We start from the raw sequence: 20,485 nt of genomic DNA, 5'->3' as shown, positions 1-20,485 counted from the left end.
CATCACTTCAGTGTTGGCTAATAAAGGTTACTGGTCACAGAGTGACTTTCTCTCAAGTATGGGCCTTGTGTGCATTTGTACTGTGTAGTAAGGACAGATTAATTATCACATTGCTATTTGTGGGAGCTTGCTGTGTGTGCAATTTGGCTGCCGCGTTCCCCAAATAACAACAGTGACTGCACTTCGAAAAGTACTTCATTGGCTGTAAAGCACTTTGGGACGCCTTGAAAGGGGCTATATAAATGCAAAATCACGAGGGCTCCAGACAGGGTAGATGGAGAGAAACTGTTCCCATTGGGGGAAGGGTCGAGAACCAGTGGACACAGATTTAAGGCGATTGGCAGAAGCTCCAAAGGCGACATGAGGGAAAAGAAATGTTTACGCAGCGAGTGGTTAGGATCTGGAGTGCGCTGCCTGAGAGGGTGGTGGAGGCAGACTCAATCTTGCCTTTCAAAAGGGAGTTGGATAAGTGTCTGAAAGTAAATACCCGTAAATTGAAGGGCTACGGGGAAAGGGGGAGGAACTGGCTGTTTTAATGGGCGGGGCAGGATGTCACGAGATTAAATTGTACCGCTGTGCTGTAGGCTGTGTTGGAACATGCGATAATGCTGACTTTAAAAAAATTAATTAGTCAGATAAAAGCTCCATCTAAAAGCATCAAATCATTCGATGAGAAGGAAACGGGCAGGCTGATAGCTCGGAGCTAAATTTGATTGACTAATCACTGGTTGCACCATTACTTGTTTTTTTTAACTTCCTCCGACTTACTTTAGGTTGAAAAAAATCTTAAAAAGTCGAATGCAAAGCTCGTGCAGATTAATAGCTTTTCTTGATTATTATGGTTCGATAATGTTTAGATATTAAAGTTTTGAACTCAATTTTTTTTTAAATTGAGAGAGTAGTGACACAGGTTAACAAGGCCTTAAAAAAGCAAACCAAGCACTCGGGTTTATTTCCAGATGGATTGAGTTGAAAAGTCGGGAAGTTATGCTAACCCTGTATCGAACCTTGGTTAGACCACACTCGGAGCACTGAGTACAGTTCTGGTCGCCATAATATAAAAATGATGATCATCATCATGATAGGCGGTCCCTGGTATCGAGGATGACTTGCTCCCACGACAAAAAGGGACGAGTTCACAGGTGTTCCAATGTTCCAGATCCTGAACTAATATTCCAGGTCCCGAATTACATCCTGAAGGGTGGAAGATGCCTGTGGGTGGATTTTTTTAACGTGGGGTGGCCGTTGCACACCAGCCACCACACGGGGCTTGACAGAGCGAGGTCTTGGTCCAGTGGCAAGGGTTAACCAGGACGACTGGAGACCTGCTCTGCTGCACAGACCTAGTGTGCTCACATATCGCACAGTGTGGGCTGGGCCCGTGCTGCCCCTGGGCCCTCCGCTGAGCCCCAAAGTCAAAAAGGATATAGAGGCACTGAAGATTGACAAGGATGATACCAGAAATGCGAGGGTACACATATCAGTGATAGGATGAACAGGCTGGGTCTCTTTTCTCTTGATAAGAGAAGGCTGAGGAGGTGACCTAATAAAGGTCTTTAAAATTCTGAAAGGTTTTGATAGAGTGGATGCAGAGATAATGTTTCCACTTGTGGGGAAGAGCATAACTAGAGGCCATCAATATAAGATAGTCACCAAGAAATCCAATGGGGAATTCAGAAGAAACTTCTTTACCCAGAGAGCGGTGAGAATGTGGAACTCGCTGCCACAGGGTGGAGTTGAGGCGAATAGTATCGATGTATTTAAGGGGAGACAAGCATATGGGGGAGAAGGGAATAGAGGGTTATGCTGATAGATTTAGATGAGGAAAGACGGGAAGAGGCTCGAGTGGAACATAAACGCCGGCACGGACTGGTTGGGCCGAATGGCCTGTTTCTGGGCCGTATATCCCGTGTAATCCTGTGTAAAATGTATATTAAATAGATTTGCATTCTGCTGTGTGTTTCTCCTTCCTCATGCTGTATTCTCCGGATTCTCCCTTTCTAACTCAGCGAGGGGGAAAATTGAGGTCGGAGGCTTCCTTCGTACCAACGCCTCCGACCCGAGAAAAACCTGGTGGTCCCGGAGGAACGTAGGATTCTGGTCGGAGGCCGAGATTCGCCGCGCAGCGCATGGGGAGATGCCTTTCAGGTACGTACGGACATGCTGGAGTCACATGGGCCTGGAGCACCAATCACTATGCAACATTCTCATTGATAAAAATGGGAACTCCGTTTGTATGGACTCCCATTATTATCAATGAGAATAACCCCCTAAAACACCGAAACATAGCATAATAAATAAATAAAAACACCTCACATATTTGAAATTAATTATAATTAAATGTTTTCAGAAAAAAGATATATTTTTGATTTTAAAAAAAAATGTTTTTTAATAGGGTTAAAAATAAACTTACCTTAATGGACAGGGATTTTAATATAAAAATCAGTTTTAAAATTTTATTTTTATATGTTTTTAAAGTGTTACGCTGGTAAAAGTAAGCTACGCGCCTGCTTTTACCAGACATAAGAGTTTGAAGGACATTCACTGGGCATGAGTTGAGCAAATAGCCCAATCTCTCCAACATGGATGTCTCTCTCCCGGGGCTGTGCAGGATCTGTACGGAGAAATCATGACAGATCGGAAAATCCGGTTTTCGGCGTATGTGCATCGCGCCTCCCCAAGAACGGGCTTTTGCGAGGCCTCGCCGGGTCCATACGCACTCTGTCCGCACCCAGTGACACCGGAATTTCAGGCCCAGTATCTTCCCGCAGATTGGACATTCCTGGGCTCATGCTAACAGAATGTTGAATTATATCGCCAAAACAATGCTACTCATGGTGAAGTGGGGCTGTCGAGCTCTGTTATAATTAAAGGGTTATGAATGGGTCTCGGAACTAAAAAGGGCTTTTGTGGTGGTCAGCTTTACAAGCTGTGTAACCACTGAGGACAAACTGTTGAACCACAGGAGGCCCAGAGAGGCAGCTAAACAGGGCAAGGGGTCAGAGGTAGCACGTTGGAAAAACTCCATCTGGTGTGAGACATAGGCCAATGATTGTGTGACACGACAGGGAATTGGTCAATCAGCAATTGTGCACGCAGGCTTTGGGCCAATTAAACAGCATAAGGGGGCCATGCAGGATGCTGACATGCATCATTAAGCGTATAAAAGGTTGCTTAGAACTTTGTATCATAGGAGCGGCCTAGCTACTGACAACCAGCAGGCAGGCTCCCCACTGGTGCAAAATAAAGACTACTTGAATCTTCGAACCCAGACCTGGTGTTAGTGTTTATTTTAAATACTCCACTACATGGCATGATCAAATTGTACAGTGATCTGCTTATCAACATCATAGGCGGTCCCTTGAACGAGGATGACTTGCTTCCACGTGTTAACAGGTGTTTCGATGAAGGACCTGATGTTCCAGTCCTGAACTCCAATTGAGGGGGTGGAAGATGCCTGTGCGTGGATGTTTTTAACGTGGGGTGACCGTTGCACACCAGCCACCACACGGGCTTGACAGAGCGAGGTCTTGGTCCAGCGGCAAGGGTTAACCAGGACAGCTGGAGACCTGCTCTGCTGCACGGAGCTAGCGTGCGCACATATCGCACAGTGTGGGCTGGGCCCGTGCTATCGTTTAATGTTCTCCTGCTTATAACACACCTTGTGTACCGGCTCCAGTACTGATTGCTGAGACACAAGGCAGATAGATATACAAGACACTGGTGGCAGTGCAGAGAGGAGCTAAGGGGCAGTAACATACTATCAGGCAACCAGGTTTTGAGGAAAGATTGAAGAAACTTGTGTGTTTCACCCTTCAAAGGAGACTCCGGCGAGGTGATCTTGTAGAATCATAGAATCGTACAGCACAGAAGGAGGCCATTCGGCCCATCGAGTCTGCACCGGCTATTCCAAAGAGCAACTGTTAGTCCGACTACCCTCGCACTTTCTCCATATCTCTGCAATTATTTCCTCCTCCAAGTATTTAGCATTCCAAATCCTAACCACTCGTTGCATAAAAAAAGTTTTCCCTCTTGTAGAGGTAAATAAGCTAATTAACAGTCTGGAAAAGGTAAAAGCAGAAAATGTCTTGTATTCAAAGTGTACGAGCAGGACAAGGGGACCATAGGCTCAAACTTGTAAAAGGCAAATTTAGGATGTCCGCTCATACGGAATGGATTCCCAGATAGAGTCATCGGGGCAAAAATCCCAAACTTATTTAAGGATAGGCTGCAATGGCGGAATTTAAGGTCTTACTGGATGGGCGAAGTAAGAGAAAGACTTACATTTATATAGCGCCTTTCACGACCGCTGGACGTCTCAAAGCGCTTCACAGCCAATGAAGTACTTTTATAGTGCAGTCACTGTTGTAATGTGGGAAACGCGGCAGCCAATTTGCGCACAGCAAGCTCCCACACACAGCAATGTGATAATGACCCAGATAATCTGTTTTTAGTGATGTTGATTGAGGGATAAATATTGGCCCCAGGACACCGGGGAGAACGCCCCCTGCTCTTCTTCAAAATAGCACCACGGGATCTTTTACGTCCACCTGAGAGAGCAGACGGGGCCTCGGTTTAAGGTCTCATGGGCCAAATGGCCTTCCTCATCTTGTGATACAAATGGACGATGGCCGAGTACCCTGGCATGAAGTTCCTCTGCCCACTATTTTAGTGGCGGCGTCTACCCGTTAAAATAAACAGGTCGGTAGCTCTGTTAAGATAGGCAGCACAAGATTCCTAGGTGTTATTTCTGCTGACTTCACCAGAAAATTCATTTCCTGCCTAATATCCGACTGAGATAAGAAGGAAATGAGATTCTTCACTCGGAAGGTGTGCTGATGATATTCGACAGCATCGACAGTCCAGCGAGCAGCCAACCAGACTTGTCAATCTTTCCAAACTCTGGCGCCATCACCCCATCTCGTGCATCTGTCATCAGCCGAGGCAAAGCAGCTGCCCCATCCGTCGAGAGAGCTGCCACTCACAGAGCACGCTGCAACTTGGTTAGAGCCAGGCTGTGCCTGAGCAGTATAAATACAGGTGCACCTGTGATACGTGTTTCAGACTGCTGCCTGTTGCTGCCTCTCACCAGCAACCCTTGCTCAGATCTTCTGCCGTCAGAAGTTGTTTTTTTAACCATCAGTTATTTTACTGCCCGTCAAAAACCCACTCAGGATGGACCATAATCTGCGTTTGAACTACCACAAGGACAACGAGACTGCCGTCAACCGCATGATCAACATGGAGCTCTATGCCTCCTACGTTTACCTCTCCATGGTGAGTTTTACCCAGGATATACGGCCCAGAAACAGGCCATCCGGCCCAACCAGTCCGTGCCGGCGTTTATACTCCACTCGAGCCTCCTCCCGTCTTTCCTCATCTAAATCTATCAGCATAACCCTCTATTCCCTTCTCCCTCATATCCTTGTCCAGCCTCCCCTTAAATGCATCGATACTATTCGCCTCAACCCCTCCCTGTGGCAGCGAGTTCCACATTCTCACCGCTCTCTGGGTAAAGAAGTTTCTCCTGAATTCCCCATTGGATTTCTCGGTGACTATCTTATATTGATGGCCTCTAGTTATGCTCGTCCCCACAAGTGGAAACACTCTCTCTGTATCCACTCTATCAAAACCCTTCATCATTTTAAATACCTCTATTAGGTCACCCCTCAACCTTCTTTTTTCAAGAGAAAAGAGACCCAGCCTGTTCATCCTTTCCTGATATGTATACCCTCGCATTTCTGGTATCATCCTTGTAAATCTTCTCTGCACCCCCTCCAGTGCCTCTATATCCTTTTTATAATATGGCGACCAGAACTGTACGCAGTGCTGCAAGTGTGGTCTAACCAAGGTTTGATACAGGTTTAGCATAACTTCCCTACTATTCAATTCTATCCCTCTAGAAATAAACCCTAGTGCTTGGTTTGCTTATTTTTTATGGCCTGTGTCATACCTGAAGCCAATGTCTTGTAGCCAGGAACCTGAGTACTAATGAATTCTTGTAGGTCTTGTCAAAAGGTCATTTTCTTTTTTGATGTCTTGCAGGAAAACATTTTTGTTACTGACTAGATTAAATTTAGGTAAGTATGAGAAATAATGATTTCCCAGTCCTTTTCATGTGGTGACTGTGGTTATCGACCAGATTGACTAGTTCTGGGATTAATAATATCTGGGAGTAGCACTTCTGATCGTCAAAGTTCACGTAAAGCTGTTTAATGTTCTCGGACTATATTCTTGTGTGCACTGTTTTACACGGTGGCTAATGTCAGACATCGCCTGTGTAAAAATGGTACATAGGGAATATGGTATGAGTGTGTTAAATGGTCACACATGAGTTTTGCTGGTTAGAAGTTCTCCCCTTTGGTGTTTATGTGAAGCCACAAAACATGGGGTACATTTTATCTCTGCATTTTCAGCAAAAAAAGTAAATGCGATTATAAAGTGCAGCATACCGATTTATAAAGAAAGAAAGACTTGCATTTATATAGCGCCTTTCACAGCCACCGGACATCTCAAAGCGCTTTACAGCCAATGAAGTACTTTTGGAGTGGAATCACTGTTGTAATGTGGGAAACACAGCAGCCAATGTGCGTACAGCAAGCTCCCACAAACAGCAATGTGACAATGATTAGATAATCGTTTTTTTGTTATGTTGATTGAGGGATAAATATTGGCCCCAGGACACCGGGGATAACTCTCCTGCTCTTCTTCACAATAGTGCCATGGGATCTTTTACATCCACCTGAGAGAGCAGATGGGGTCTCAGTTTAACGTCTCATCCGAAAGACGGCACCTCCAACAGTGCGGCGCTCCCTCAGCACTGCACTGGGAGTGTCAGCCTAGATTTATTTTGTGCTTAAGTCCCTGGAGTGGGACTTGAACCCACGACCTTCTGACTCCGAGGCGAGGGTGCTGTCCACTGAGCCTCAGTTGACACTGGGGGCGTATACCTACAAATTTTATTTTTCGCTACAATGGTACACTGAAAAAAATGTCTCTCTGATGACCGATATCCACCTCAAAGCCAATCTGATTATTCCGTCGATAAATTTCCGCATTGTGTAATCAATCTCAAGCCACCCTCTGTTGTCAGAAAATGTTTATAGATTAATTTTCCCAAAAGAATGACTGAGCAGTGAGCAAAACGTCATCTGTTAGCAGGTCGTGTAATGTTGTGAGCAAATCGTGTCAGTTCGTAAACAGGTGGGGGGGGGGGGAAGAATGATCTAGTTATTATGCGCAGTAACCGGGAAGTTCTCCTCGACTCCGAGGGACTGCCTAAGAAGAACTGGTAAAATCAATGAAAATCTGCTGGTTCTAAGGTGCAGCGCCTAAAATCTGGAACCCTTGGGACCGAGGCCGGAACAGGATTCCGAGCTTTTCCGGACTTTTCATTTGCTTTCTGGCGTCACGAATCCGGAAAAACCCCAGCCCAGGTTTGGGTATTTCCGGATTTCGGAATGTCGGCCGGCCCGCCAAGGAGGTGGTCATCGGGCGGGGTCCCCGCCAAGGGAGGCGTCGGGCGGGCAGGCGAGGAGGCCCCGAGGCAAGGGCAGCGGCAGCCAGGCGTGGCCCAGAGTTCGGCAGGCTCGTCGGGTCCGGATCCCGGAACATTTTACGGATTCCGGACGACCCTGCCGCCGATCGAGTTACGGATTCCGGAACTCCAGATTTCTTGACGCTGCACCTGTATTTCTGAGTGTAAATACCGACACACGGGACTTCTTGCTGTTGTCGCCAAACATAACGATCAGAGCAAGTCTTCCTCCATGGTGCTCGAAACTGCTGGGGGGGCTTCATGCTGCGTCAGTGGAGTCAGCTGCCATTTCTAAGCCTCTGTATGCCGTTTCCCTGCCTGTGATTTGATCGGCGCATAGCCAGGGATTCAGTGTGCCGAGGGGGGTCATCGAAATACATCTGAACATACGAACAGTGGCGGACAGGGAAAGCCCGTCTGGTCATTCGAGCCTGTGACACAATCGCGATTCCCCCGCGCACTACAACATAGACACTCCACCCCACCTCAAACCATGTCATCTCCCGCAGGGAGGGGGAAAAACAGATGAATAAACCCAGGCCAATTTGGGGATAAAAAGTCTGGGATATTTCTCTCCGACTCATCTGGGCGATCGAAACTAGTCCAGGAGGTCACGCTGGCCATTAAATTCCCTGCAGTACCCACCTTCTGTAAGAGACGATCTTCCCCACAGCCGGAAACAAATCCAGTTTTCACTTGAAGGGCTTCAGTGACTGCATCCACCCACATGAAACGGCAACTTGTTCCCGAGGTCTACTGTTCTCTGGGGATAGAACCACCTCCTCACATCTAACCTCGATCTCGCCCCCTGTACAACTTACATTTGTGCCCCTTGGTCCTGCCTAACTTATTTAATTGAAATAAACTGCGATTTAGAACACTGTCTTATTCCCTTCACGATCATTATCCACGGTCTGTTGAGTGCTTCCTATTACACTAGCCATAGCCGGAAAGCACCAAATTCTTGGGGAAAAATCTTCAATTTCCCACAGAGTCGCACCCTTCACCCGCACCGAATTCAAGAGAGACGGCAAGTTCTGGGACCTACCCCTCCCTCAGCGAGGGGGGCCGTTGGGTCGTCGAGACGTTTCCAAGCAACCCAAAGGCTGAGCCCACCTGCAGCTCCGCAAGGCAACACTGCCTGAGATAATCTTGTTCTGCTTGTAACAACTTTATTTTCGGAAGAAACTTTTTATCAGTGCCAGCCGTAGCCTCCGAGTCAGAAGGTTGTGGGTGCGAGACCCCACCCTAGAGGCTTGAGCACATAAGTCTAGGCGGACGCTCCCGGTGCAGTGCTGAGGGACCGCCGTGCCTGCCTCTCTTCCGCAGTTACATCCGGGCCAGGGGTGTCCCTGGAGATGGAGCACGCGGTGTCCACCGGTACGCTCGCGGCCTTCCGCGAGAGGTGGGCGCCGGAGGGACTGGAGTGCATCATCACCCCCGGCAACCAAATGTTAATTTGATTTAAGTTTACTGTCTCAAGTTCAATTTGTTTAAGTCTGTAGAGTTTTAGTGCCCCCCTCCCCCCTTTAATCAGGGGGCACTTGTATGAAACTTTGCAACAAAATAGTTGAGGGAGCGCCGCACTGTCAGAGGTGCCGTCTTTTGGATGAGACATTAAACACTGCCTGAAATAATCAACCCACATCTTCTTCTGCTTACAGCAACTTTACTTTACGAACAAACTTTTCTCCTTTATCACTGTCTCCGCAGCTCACTCCTAAAGTAGTCGAAACTATCGCCAAAGTTTCAGGTGATTAGTTGTGCACTTAGGACCATGTCTTTACATTGTTTTAAATTCCACTCATGTTCATCCTGTCACACCTGAAGGAGAATGCCTTGCCAGTAATGAAATGGATGTCAAACTCTTTTTGGTTGACTGCTTTTCATATGAAATGATTCGGGATGGGTGTGCGTTTGTAAGATGGGAACAATTGATTGAATCTGACGGGGGGAGCGTCTCTCGACCAGTGGCAGCAGAAACATTTCTGTTTCATTACCCACTCCAAAAGCTCGATAATCATTGCTGTTTCAATCTAAGAGAATTGGACAAGAGCCCAATTGCAGGGCTACGGGGAAAGAGCGGGGGGAGTGGGACTGGCTGAGGTGCTCTTGCAGAGAGCCGGCACGGGCTCGACGGGCCAAATGGCCTCCTTCTGTGCTGTAACCGTTCTGTGATTCGATGTTTTATTCATTAGCTGGCCATCAAACCAAGACATTACTGAAATATTCCCGATCGAAAATAGCACTTTTTCTTGGGCTGACACTCCCAGCTGAGGGAGTGCTGCACTGTCGGAGGTGCCGTCTTTCGATGAGATGTAAAAGATCCCATGGCACTATTTCGAAGAAGAGCAGGGGAGTTCTCCCTAGTGTCTGTCCCTCAATCAACATAGCAAAAACAGATTATCTGGTCATTATCACATTGCTGTTTGTGGGAGCTTGCTGTGCGCAAATTGGCTGCCGCGTTACATAAGAACATAAGAATTAGGAGCAGGAGTAGGCCATCTAGCCCCTCGAGCCTGCTCCGCCATTCAACAAGATCATGGCTGATCTGGCCGTGGACTCAGTTCCACTTACCCGCCATAGTGCGTTTCCCACATTACAACAGTGACTACACTCCAAAAGTACTTCATTGGCTGTAAAGCGCCTTGAGACTTCCGGTGATCATGAAAGGCGCTATATAAATGCAATTTTTTTTTGTAGCTGTCTGAGGGAACCTAACATTTTTTTACTAAGTCAGTTCATCTTATGTGCTGCTGAAACCCTCATCCGTGCCTTTGTTACCTCTAGACTTAACTATTCCAACACACTCCTGGCTGGCCTCCCACATTCTACGTAAACTTGAGGTCATCCAAAACTGCCTTAATTTCTTCTTTTGTGGCTTGGGGGTTAAATTTGTCTGGTTTGTCTTGTAACACTGCTGTGAAGCGCCTTGAGACGTTTTGCTACGTTAAAGGTGCAATATAAATAAAAGTTATTGTTATTATGATTAGTTATTATTAAAAGAAAGAATTTGAACAAGCATAGAGATTACAAGGATTCTATCACGGCCCGTACCATATGAATCTTTACAGCTCTCTCCATGTCTTTCTATTCTGGGAAGCAGGTTATCCCACTGAGGGAACGCACTACGTTAATTTTCCATTAATTCCCCCCCCCCCCACCCCCTACTCCCTATTTTGCAGTCATATTACTTTGACCGAGGAGATGTTGCCCTGGATAACTTTGTGAAGTTCTTCAAGAAGCTGTCGTACAAGGAGCGTGAGCAAGCTGAGAATCTGATGGATTTCCAGAATCAGCGCGGCGGCAACATCACGCTGCAAGATATCAAGGTTAGTGTGTGGAAATGTGCTTTTGTTACAGCACGAATGTCGTCTCCAGAGTCCACCTACGTGTTTCAGAATTGCCGAAAGCAAAATACTTATTAGTCAGAAAATACTGGACACCTCAGCGGGTCAGGCAGCATCTGCAGAGAGAGAAACAGAGTGATTGAGGCACGGTCCCTGAGTGGGTTGTGATTGAGCGGACAGTCCCTGAGTGGGCTGTGATTGAGGGACGGTCCCTGAGTGGGCTGTGATTGAGGGGACAGTCCCTGAGTGGGCTGTGATTGAGGGACGGTCCCTGAGTGGGCTGTGATTGAAGCACGGTCCCTGAGTGGGTTGTGATTGAGGGACGGTCCCTGAGTGGGCTGTGATTGAGGCACGGTCCCTGAGTGGGTTGTGATTAAGGCACGGTCCCTGAGTGGGTTGTGATTGAGGCACGGTCCCTGAGTGGGTTGTGATTGAGGCACGGTCCCTGAGTGGGCTGTGATTGAAGCACGGTCCCTGAGTGGGTTGTGATTGAGGCACGGTGCCTGAGTGGGCTGTGATTGAGGCACGGTCCCTGAGTGGGTTGTGATTGAGGGACGGTCCCTGAGTGGGCTGTGATTGAAGCACGGTCCCTGAGTGGGTTGTGATTGAGGCACGGTCCCTGAGTGTGTTGTGATTGAGGCACGGTCCCTGAGTGTGTTGTGATTGAGGCACGGTCCCTGAGTGGGCTGTGATTGAGGCACGGTGCCTGAGTGGGCTGTGATTGAGGCACGGTCCCTGAGTGGGTTGTGATTGAGGGACGGTCCCTGAGTGGGTTGTGATTGAGGGGACAGTCCCTGAGTGGGCTGTGATTGAGGGACGGTCCCTGAGTGGGCTGTGATTGAAGCACGGTCCCTGAGTGGGTTGTGATTGAGGCACGGTCCCTGAGTGGGCTGTGATTGAGGCACGGTGCCTGAGTGGGCTGTGATTGAGGCACGGTCCCTGAGTGGGTTGTGATTGAGGGACGGTCCCTGAGTGGGCTGACACTGAGGGGAGGCACCAGTTACCCTGTGATAAGAACATAAGAATTTGGAGCAGGAGTAGGCCATGGCTCCAGTTGGGGTGGAGTGTAGAATGTTTCAGTATAAGGGGTGTCGCAGTTGTGTGAGGCGGACTGGTTGGGCTGGGTGCTCTTTGCCTTTCCGTCATTGTTCATAGTTTTATATGTAACCTTTAGGGCTGCTGACCGAGGGCCGTGCGGCTCTTTTTCAGCCGGCGTGGACACGATGGGCCGGAATGGCCTCCTTCTACGCTGTAAATTTCTATGTTTCTATGTTTAACGTTTCGGGTCGTTGACCCTTCGTCAGAACTGGAAAAAGTTTGAGATGTAACAGGTTCTACATCTGATTCTAGAATCGGTTACATTGCAAACTTTTCCAGCTCTGACGCAGGGTCACCGACCCGAAACATTAACTCTGTTTCTCTCTCCACAGATGCTGCCTGACCCGCTGAGATTTCCAGCTCTTTCTGTTTTTATTTCAGATTCCAGCATCCGCGGTATTTTGCGTTTGTATTAGTTATTAACTCACGCTGTCTTATACCCAGTTTTTGGAGACTCCTCGAACAAAACTGCTCTCTAGCCAGTACTCGATACTGAATCTGATTAAAGTTTGATAAAGGAAATGTCGCACCAGAACAAGAAGGAATGCCGTTCTGAGTTTGGGGTATAAGCATGTTGATACAACACAACTCCTGCGCTCTGTCTGTTTTGCCTTTGCCTTGTCTCTGATGTGTCTCATTACCGGAGTCACATGCTGCCCCTTCATTGCGAGAGGGATGGAGTACAAAAGCAGGGAGGTCCTGCTGCAACTGTACAGGGTATTGGTGAGGCCGCACCTGGAGTACTGCGTGCAGTTTTGGTCACCTTACTTAAGGAAGGATATACTAGCCTTGGAGGGGGTACAGAGACGATTCACGAGGCTGATTCCGGAGATGAGGGGGTTACCTTATGATGATAGATTGAGTAGACTGGGTCTTTACTCGTTGGAGTTCAGAAGGATGAGGGGTGATCTTATAGAAACATTTAAAATCATGAAAGGGATAGACAAGATAGAGGCAGAGAGGTTGTTTCCACTGGTCGGGGAGACTAGAACTAGGGGGCACAGCCTCAAAATACGGGGGAGCCAATTTAAAACCGAGTTGAGAAGGAATTTCTTCTCCCAGAGGGTTGTGAATCTGTGGAATTCTCTGCCCAAGGAAGCAGTTGAGGCTAGCTCATTGAATGTATTCAAGTCACAGATCGATAGATTTTTAACCAGTAAGGGAATTAAGGGTTACGGGGAGCGGGCGGGTAAGTGGAGCTGAGTCCAGGGCCAGATCAGCCATGATCTTGTTGAATGGCGGAGCAGGCTCGAGGGGCTAGATGGCCTACTCCTGTTCCTAATTCTTATGTTCTTATGTATCATCCGGAAACACAGCGTCAGTCTCCACACGTACGCTGACGACACCCAGCTCTCCCTCACTCTTCTCGTTAGCCAGTCCCTCGGAGTCGGGGATGAGTTGCTTCCACACCAATAATGAGTTCTCAGGTGACTGATGAGCCCAATGCGGGACCTACAGTCTCGGTCACAGGGTGGGGCAGTCAGTGGTTGGAGGGACGGGTGGGTGGGGGTGCCTGGGTTGCCGTGCGCTCCTTCCGCTGTTTGCTCTTGGCTTCCGCGTGCTCCCCGGCGACAAGACTCGAGATGTTCGGGGCCTTCCCTGATGCTTTTCTGCCACTTTGAGCAGGTCTTGGGCCAGGGATTCCCAAGAGAGTCGGCAGGGATGTTGCATTTTATCAAGGAGACTTTGAGAGTGTCCTTGAAGCATTTTATCTGCCCTCCTGGGACTCGCTTGCCTCATTGGGGGCAAAAACACGAAGGCAGAATATTATCTGAATGGCGGCAGATTAGGAAAAGGGAAGATGCAACGAGACCTGGGTGTCATGGTTCATCAGTCATTGAAAGTCGGCATGCAGGTACAGCAGGCGGTGAAGAAGGCAAATGGCATGTTGGCCTTTCATAGCGAGGGAATTTGAGTATAGGAGCAGGGAGGTCTTACTGCTGTTGTACAGGGCCTTGGTGAAGCCTCACCTGGAATATTGTGCTCAGTTTTGGTCCCCTAATCTGAGGAAGGACATTCTTGCTATTGAGGGAGTGCAGCGAAGGTTCACCAGACTGATTCCAGGGATGGCTGGACTGACATATGAGGAGAGACTGCATCAACTGGGCATTTATTCACTGGAGTTTAGAAGGATGAGAGGGGATCTCATAAACGTATAAGATTCTGACGGGACTGGACAGGTTAGATGCGGAAAGAATGTTCCCAATGTTGGGGAAGTCCAGAACCAGAGGACATAGTCTTAGGATAAGGGGTAGACCATTTAGGACTGAGATGAGGAGAAACTTCTTTACTCAGAGAGTTGTTAACCTGTGGAATTCCCTGCTGCAGAGAGTTGTTGATGCCGGTTCATTGGATATATTCAAGAGGGAGTTAGATATGGCCCTTACGGTTAAAGAGATCAAGGGGTATGGAGAGAAAGCAGGAAAGGGGTACCGAGGGAATGATCAGCCATGATCTTATTGAATGGCGGTGCAGGCTCAAAGGGCCGAATGGCCTACTCCTGAACCTATTTTCTATGTTTTTATGTTTCTATTATCCCTTCTCTCGACCTCTCCACGGTCTTTAAATTGTCAGACTGCTTGTCCGACATCCAGTTCTGGATGAGCAGCAATTTTCTCCTATTGAATACTGGGAAGACCGAAGCCATTGTTTTCGGTCCCCGCCACAAACTCCCTTTCCCAGCCACTGACTCCATTCCTCTCCCCAACTCCTGTCTGAGGCTGAACCAGACTGTTCACAACCTTGGTGTCATATTTGACCCTGAAATGAGCTTCCGACCTCATATCCACTAAGCATAACTAAGACCGCCTATTTCCACCTCCGCAACATCGCCCGTCTCCGCCCTTGCCTCAGCTCATCCACTGCTGAAACCCTCATCCATGCCTTTGTTACCTCTAAACTTGACTATTCCAACGCACTCCTGGCTGGCCTCCCACATTCTACCCTACGTAAAGTAGAGGTGATCCAAAACTCGGCTGTCCAGTGTCCTAACTCGCACCAAGTCCCGCTCACCCATCACCCCCTGTGCTCACTGACCAACATTAGCTTCCGGTTAAGCAACGCCTCCATTGCAAAATTCTCATCCTTATTTTAAAATCCCTCCATGGCCCTCGCCCCTCCCTATCTCTGTAATCTCCTCCAGCCCCACAATGCCCCCCCCAAGATGTCTGCGCTCCTCTAATTCTGCCCTCCTGATTATCCCTGATTATAATCGCTCCACCATCGGTGGCCGTGCCTTCTGTTGCCTGGGCCCCAAGCTCTGGAACTCCCTCTCTAAACCTCTCCACCTCTCTTTCCTCGCTTAAAACGCTCCTTAAAACCTACGTCTTTGTCCAAGCTTTTGGTTACCTGCCCTAATTTCTCTTTGTGTGGCTCAGTGTCAAATGCTTTGTCTTATAATACACACGCGTTGGGACGTTTCACTACGTTAAAGCTGCTATATAAATACAGGTTGTCGTTGAGCTCTGTGCTCTCTCTGATTCCCATTGGACAGTAACTTGAGATGTTTGTCTCCAGTTATGAGCAAAGTGGAAAAGTCTTCATTCGCTCAGCGTTGCAGCCCATCGCCTCAACCTCTGTCCCCCCCCCCCCCTCCTCCCTCCCAAAAAAAAACATAGCTGGAAAAATGGGATGAGAGACCGATCTAATAATGGCAGTGCAGCAAGATCCCACGGAATCCTCTGAATGTCACGCTTCCTTTGTATGTGATCCTGACCCGAACTAACCGGGCGACGCTATTCCCTCTAGAAACCAGAGCAAGACGACTGGGACAATGGTCTGCAGGCAATGCTGTGTGCTCTGCAATTGGAGAAGAACATCAACCAAAGCCTGCTGGAGCTGTACAAACAGTCCAAGGATAGAACTGACCCACATGTAAGTATCCGGGGGTGGGGGGCGGGGGGGGAAACTCAGAGGGCGGGATTTTCGGCTTTGATGATTTCGGGGCGGTAATGGCGTCGGGGCGGTAAAGGTTAGCGCCCGGGAACAATTTGCGCCTCAAGTGGGTAAGTTTGGGCAGCTGGGTCCCTGGGTCAAGGGGGGGGGGTGGTGCACAGCGCTAAGGGAGGCGTTGTACTCCTCTCTTAGGGCGCTGTGGTGGGAAACACTCGAGCTAAAGAGCCGGGCCGGGAGCGCTCCCAGAGACGCCTGGGGGGGGCGAATGGGTGGAGGAAAAGGAAAATAAAACCCCAGTAAGAAAGAAGAATGTAGCTTCGAAGAATGAGAGATGATCTCACCGAAGTCTTCTTACGGGGCTTGACAGGGTAGATGCAGGGTGGATGTTTCCCCCGGGCTGGGGGAGTCTAGAACCAGGGGGTCACACAGTCTCAGGATAAGGGGTCGGCCATTTAGGACTGAGATGAGGAGGAATTTCTTCACTCAGAGGGTGGTGAATCTTTGGAATTCTCTGCCCCAGAGGGCTGTGGAGGCTCAGTCGTTGAGTATATTCCAGGCCGAGATCGATAGATTTTTGGACTCTCGGGGAATCAAGGGATAAGCGGGAAAGCGGAGTTGAGGTCGAAGATCAGCCATGAATGGCGGAGGCTCGAGGGGCCGAATGGCCCACTCCTGCTCCTATTTCTTTTGTTCTTTCGTCCTCGCAATAGGAGCCATGAACAGTGTTGTACAACTCGACTATATGTGGCAGCCGTGGCTCAGTGGGCAGCACTCTCGCCTCTGGGCCAGAAGGTCGTGGGTTCAAGTCCCCACTCCAGGGACTTGAGCACAAAAATCTAGGCTGACACTCCCAGTGCAGTGCTGAGGGAGCGCCGCACTGTCGGAGGTGCCGTCTTTCAGAAGAGACGTTAAACCGAGGCCCTGTCTGCCCTCTCAGGTGGACGTAAAAGATCCCGCGGCACTATTTGGAAGAAGAGCAGGGGAGTTATCCCCGGTGTCCTGGGGCCAATATTTATCCCTCAATCAACATAACAAAAACAGATGATCTCATTGCTGTTTGTGGGAGCTTGCTGTGCGCAAATCAGCTGCCGCGTTTCCCACAATACAACAGTGACTGCACTTTGAGGCGTCTGGTGGTCGCGAAAGGTGCTATATAAATGCAAGTCCTTCTTTATATCTCAGTTTCAAAGTAGCTAAGATCAGATCAGCCGTGATCTTATTAAATGGCGGAGCAGGCTCGAGGGGCAAAATGGCCGACTCCTGCTTATGTTTCTTATGTTTATTCACAGTAAACAGCGTCTGATTTCATTTCCCTCCAGTTGTGTGGCTTTCTGGAGACTCACTTTTTGGAAAAGCAAGTCAAGAGCATCAAGAAACTTGGAGACCACATCACCAACCTGGAGCGCCTCGGTGCCCCCCAGAATGGCATTGCCGAGTACATGTTCAACAAGCACTCCTTGGGCATGGAGTAGTCTCGGCAACACCGGCACTTCACCTCTGACCTTTTCTCACCCAAAATTCACCAGCCCCCTCAACAAATATTGACTAGCTTTAGAATTCTCTCACGTTTGGTGTCTGTTAGAAAACTTCACAATCTTTACCACGATTTACACGGGATATACGGCACAGAAACTGTCCATTCGGCCCAACCAGTTCATGCCGGTGTTTATGCTCCACTCGAGCCCCCTCCCGTCTTTCCCCATCTAACTCTTTCACGCATAACCCTCTATTCCCTTCTCCCTCACATCCTTGTCTAGCCTCCCCTTAAATACATCGATACTATTCGCCTCAACCCCTCCCTGTGGCAGCGAGTTCCACATTCTCACCGCTCTCTGGGTAAAGAAGTTTCTCCTGAATTCCCCATTGGATTTCTCGGTGACTATCTTATATTGATGGCCTCTAGTTATGCTCTTCCCCACAAGTGGAAACACTCTCTCTGTATCCACTCTATCAAAACCTTTCATCATTTTAAAGACCTCTATTAGGTCACCCCTCAGCCTTCTGTTCTCAAGAGAAAAGAGACCCAGCCTGTTCATCCTTTCCTGATATGTACACCCTCGCATTTCTGGTATCATCCTTGTAAATCTTCTCTGCACCCTCGCCAGTGCCTCGATATCCTTTTTATAACATGGCGACCAGAACTGTACGCAGTGCTGCAAGTGTGGTCTCACCCAGGTTTAGTTTGCAGTGACCATTGCTGGGTCGTCACCACTATATAAATGCTTTCATTGACTCATTTTTAGAATTTAGCAGCAGAGCGTACAAATTCCTAAAATCGGACTGAGTGAATAGTTGAGGCTAGTGATTCATTAGAAGAAATTTTGCCAAAGATTAAGAACATATAAGAAATAGGAGCAGGAGTAGGCCACTCTGCCCACCGAATAAGATCATGGCTGATCTTCGAACCCAACTACACTTTCTTGTCCTTTCCGTAATAATCGATTCCGCTTAGTGTCCAGAAATTAATCGCTCTCGGTCTTGAATATACTCAACAACCGAGCTTCCACAGCCCACGGGCATGGGTCAAACCGGGAGATGCATGCGTCATGAGACGTATGAGATTCTGAGGGGGCTGGACAGGGTAGCTGCTGAGAGGATGTTTCCCCTCGTGGGGGAATCTAGAACTGGGGGACAGCGTTTCAGAATAAGGGGTCGCCCATTTAAACCTGAGAGGAGGAGGAATTTCTTCTCTCAGAGGGTGGTGAATCTGTGGAATTCTCTGCCCCAGAGAGCTGTGGGGGCTGGGTCATTGAATATATTCAAGGCGGAGACAGACAGGTTTTTGAATGATAAGGGAGTGAAGGGTTATGGGGAGCGGGCGGGCAAGTGGAGTTGAGGCCAGGATCAGATCAGCCATGATCTTATTGAATGGCGGAGCAGGCTCGAGGGGCCGAATGGCCGACTCCTGCTCCTATTTCTTATGGTCTTGCTGCTCACTCGTAACCTGACCGGAAGCCGTGGACATGACTGCACCCATTTGATGCCCCACCTCACTTTGGGCCTCGTGCCCATCCGTAGAATTACATCGAAAATACAACACGCCATCCCGTCCTTGTTGGTGTTTACCACCCTTCATGCCTTCGGGACAGGGGGGCACCCGGACTCTCCGGATCCTCCTTGACTTCCTTCCGGCTCAATTCCTGGGCTCTGGAACACCCTGCATTTCTAAACCGAAAAGCTTAAAGGTGGAAAAGCAAAGCGTCAATGACAAGCCGCTTACCTGATCAGAGTGAGAGCGCGCACCCCACAGTCGGCTGCTGGGCCTCCAACTCAGAAGTCGGAAAGGTTCCCTCCCTCCTGCTTTTGCCCAGCTGTAGCACGATGTGTATGTTTTTGAAAGGCAAGGCTGCTCGGGCGCAGTGTAAACACCGTGGGCTGTCACGCTGTGAGAGATCACCAGCCTTGCAAACAGCGAACGAAACCCTTATTGCCGACAGTTCAAAAGCAAAACACTGCGGACGCTGGAATCGGGAATAAAAAGCAGAAAATGCCGGAAATGCTCGGCGGGTCAGGGCAGCATCCGTGACGGGAGGGAGCAGAGTTAACGTTTCGGGTCGATGACCCTTCGTCAGAACTGGAGAGTGTTCGGAAAGAACGGATTCTTAACAAGCACTGAACGGGGAAGGGGAAGAACGAACAACGGGGAAGGTCGGTGATGGGGGGGAAGGCAGGAGAGATTAGAGAGACAAACGGGATGATGGCCCAAATTCAAATGGTAATGCCAGGAGTTAGAAAAACATTAGTCAAGATAGGGTGTGAATGGCAGGATAATGACCGACTGCCATTAGAGACACGGAGTGACAAAGAATGAAAGAAAGAGGCTCTGGGGAGGGGGGGAGGGGGAGGGAGTCAAAGATCGGCAGAGGTTACGCTCTGAAATGTTTGTACTCGATGTTGAGTCCAGAAGGCCGTAAAGGGCCATCATGTGTGATTCAAGGAATTTATCAATAAAAGCAAACTATGGAAAATTTGTTGTGGCGTTCTGATTTTCTGTAAACAGGGCCAGTTGCTGTAAACACCTTCATCGCCTGCTGGTGACTTGATAGCGTCGAACTCCAGCCCGGCGAAGCTCACACACGAATACAATCACACTCAAATATTTTGTACATTACAACAGTGACTACACTCACAAAGTACTTCATTGGCTGTGAAATGTATTTGCTTCGTGGGTTAAGAATTCACAGCAACACATTGCTATTAAGAACTAGTTGGTTTATTAGCAAAACATTTAACAATCACACTACACATTACCGGTTCATTCACCAGGCTCACAACCACCTGCCCCATCGTGGATCCCCCGAACCCAACTGGCTGGGGTTTTATTGAGTCTTGTGAACATCATGTGACGGGCTAAGCCACTCACAACTCAACAGCTCTACAACTATTTTGGTAAAACCTTTAAATCAAATGCCCCCTTTTTTAAGGGCACCAAAACCCACAAATTAACAATTAAATATTAAAGGGAACCTTTAATTAAAATGTTGTTCCCTGTTGAAATGATGCACTCCCCTCCCTCCGGTACTCAACATTAATTCTACACCATCACTTTATTTTTATTTGGCCGTTTGTTTTACTTTGCTCATCTATTTCTGAGATGCCACACACG

At 48.5% G+C, this 20,485-nt stretch overlaps 1 protein-coding gene across 2 annotated transcripts; it reads left to right on the top strand.

Moving 5' to 3' along the window:
- Nucleotides 1-5,020: 5,020 nt before the first annotated feature.
- LOC139230052 (ferritin heavy chain-like) lies at nucleotides 5,021-19,838 on the top strand. 2 transcript variants are annotated; one of them, XM_070861822.1, is made up of 4 exons: nucleotides 5,021-5,277; nucleotides 10,723-10,869; nucleotides 15,733-15,858; nucleotides 17,169-17,286. In XM_070861822.1, the coding sequence occupies exons 1-4, from the start codon at nucleotides 5,176-5,178 to the stop codon at nucleotides 17,169-17,171; spliced, it is 378 nt and encodes a 125-aa protein (XP_070717923.1). In that variant the 5' UTR covers nucleotides 5,021-5,175; the 3' UTR covers nucleotides 17,172-17,286. The 2 variants fall into 2 exon arrangements, with proteins under 2 accessions (XP_070717923.1, XP_070717922.1); XM_070861821.1 differs by having other exon boundaries at nucleotides 5,035-5,277; nucleotides 17,199-19,838.
- The last annotated feature ends 647 nt before the right edge of the window (nucleotides 19,839-20,485 follow it).

The sequence above is a fragment of the Pristiophorus japonicus genome, chromosome 19, assembly GCF_044704955.1.
Source record: "Pristiophorus japonicus isolate sPriJap1 chromosome 19, sPriJap1.hap1, whole genome shotgun sequence".
NCBI lineage: Eukaryota > Metazoa > Chordata > Chondrichthyes > Pristiophoridae > Pristiophorus > Pristiophorus japonicus.
Note: the sequence above shows the minus strand (reverse complement) of the source record. Positions and strands in the feature narration are given on the sequence as shown.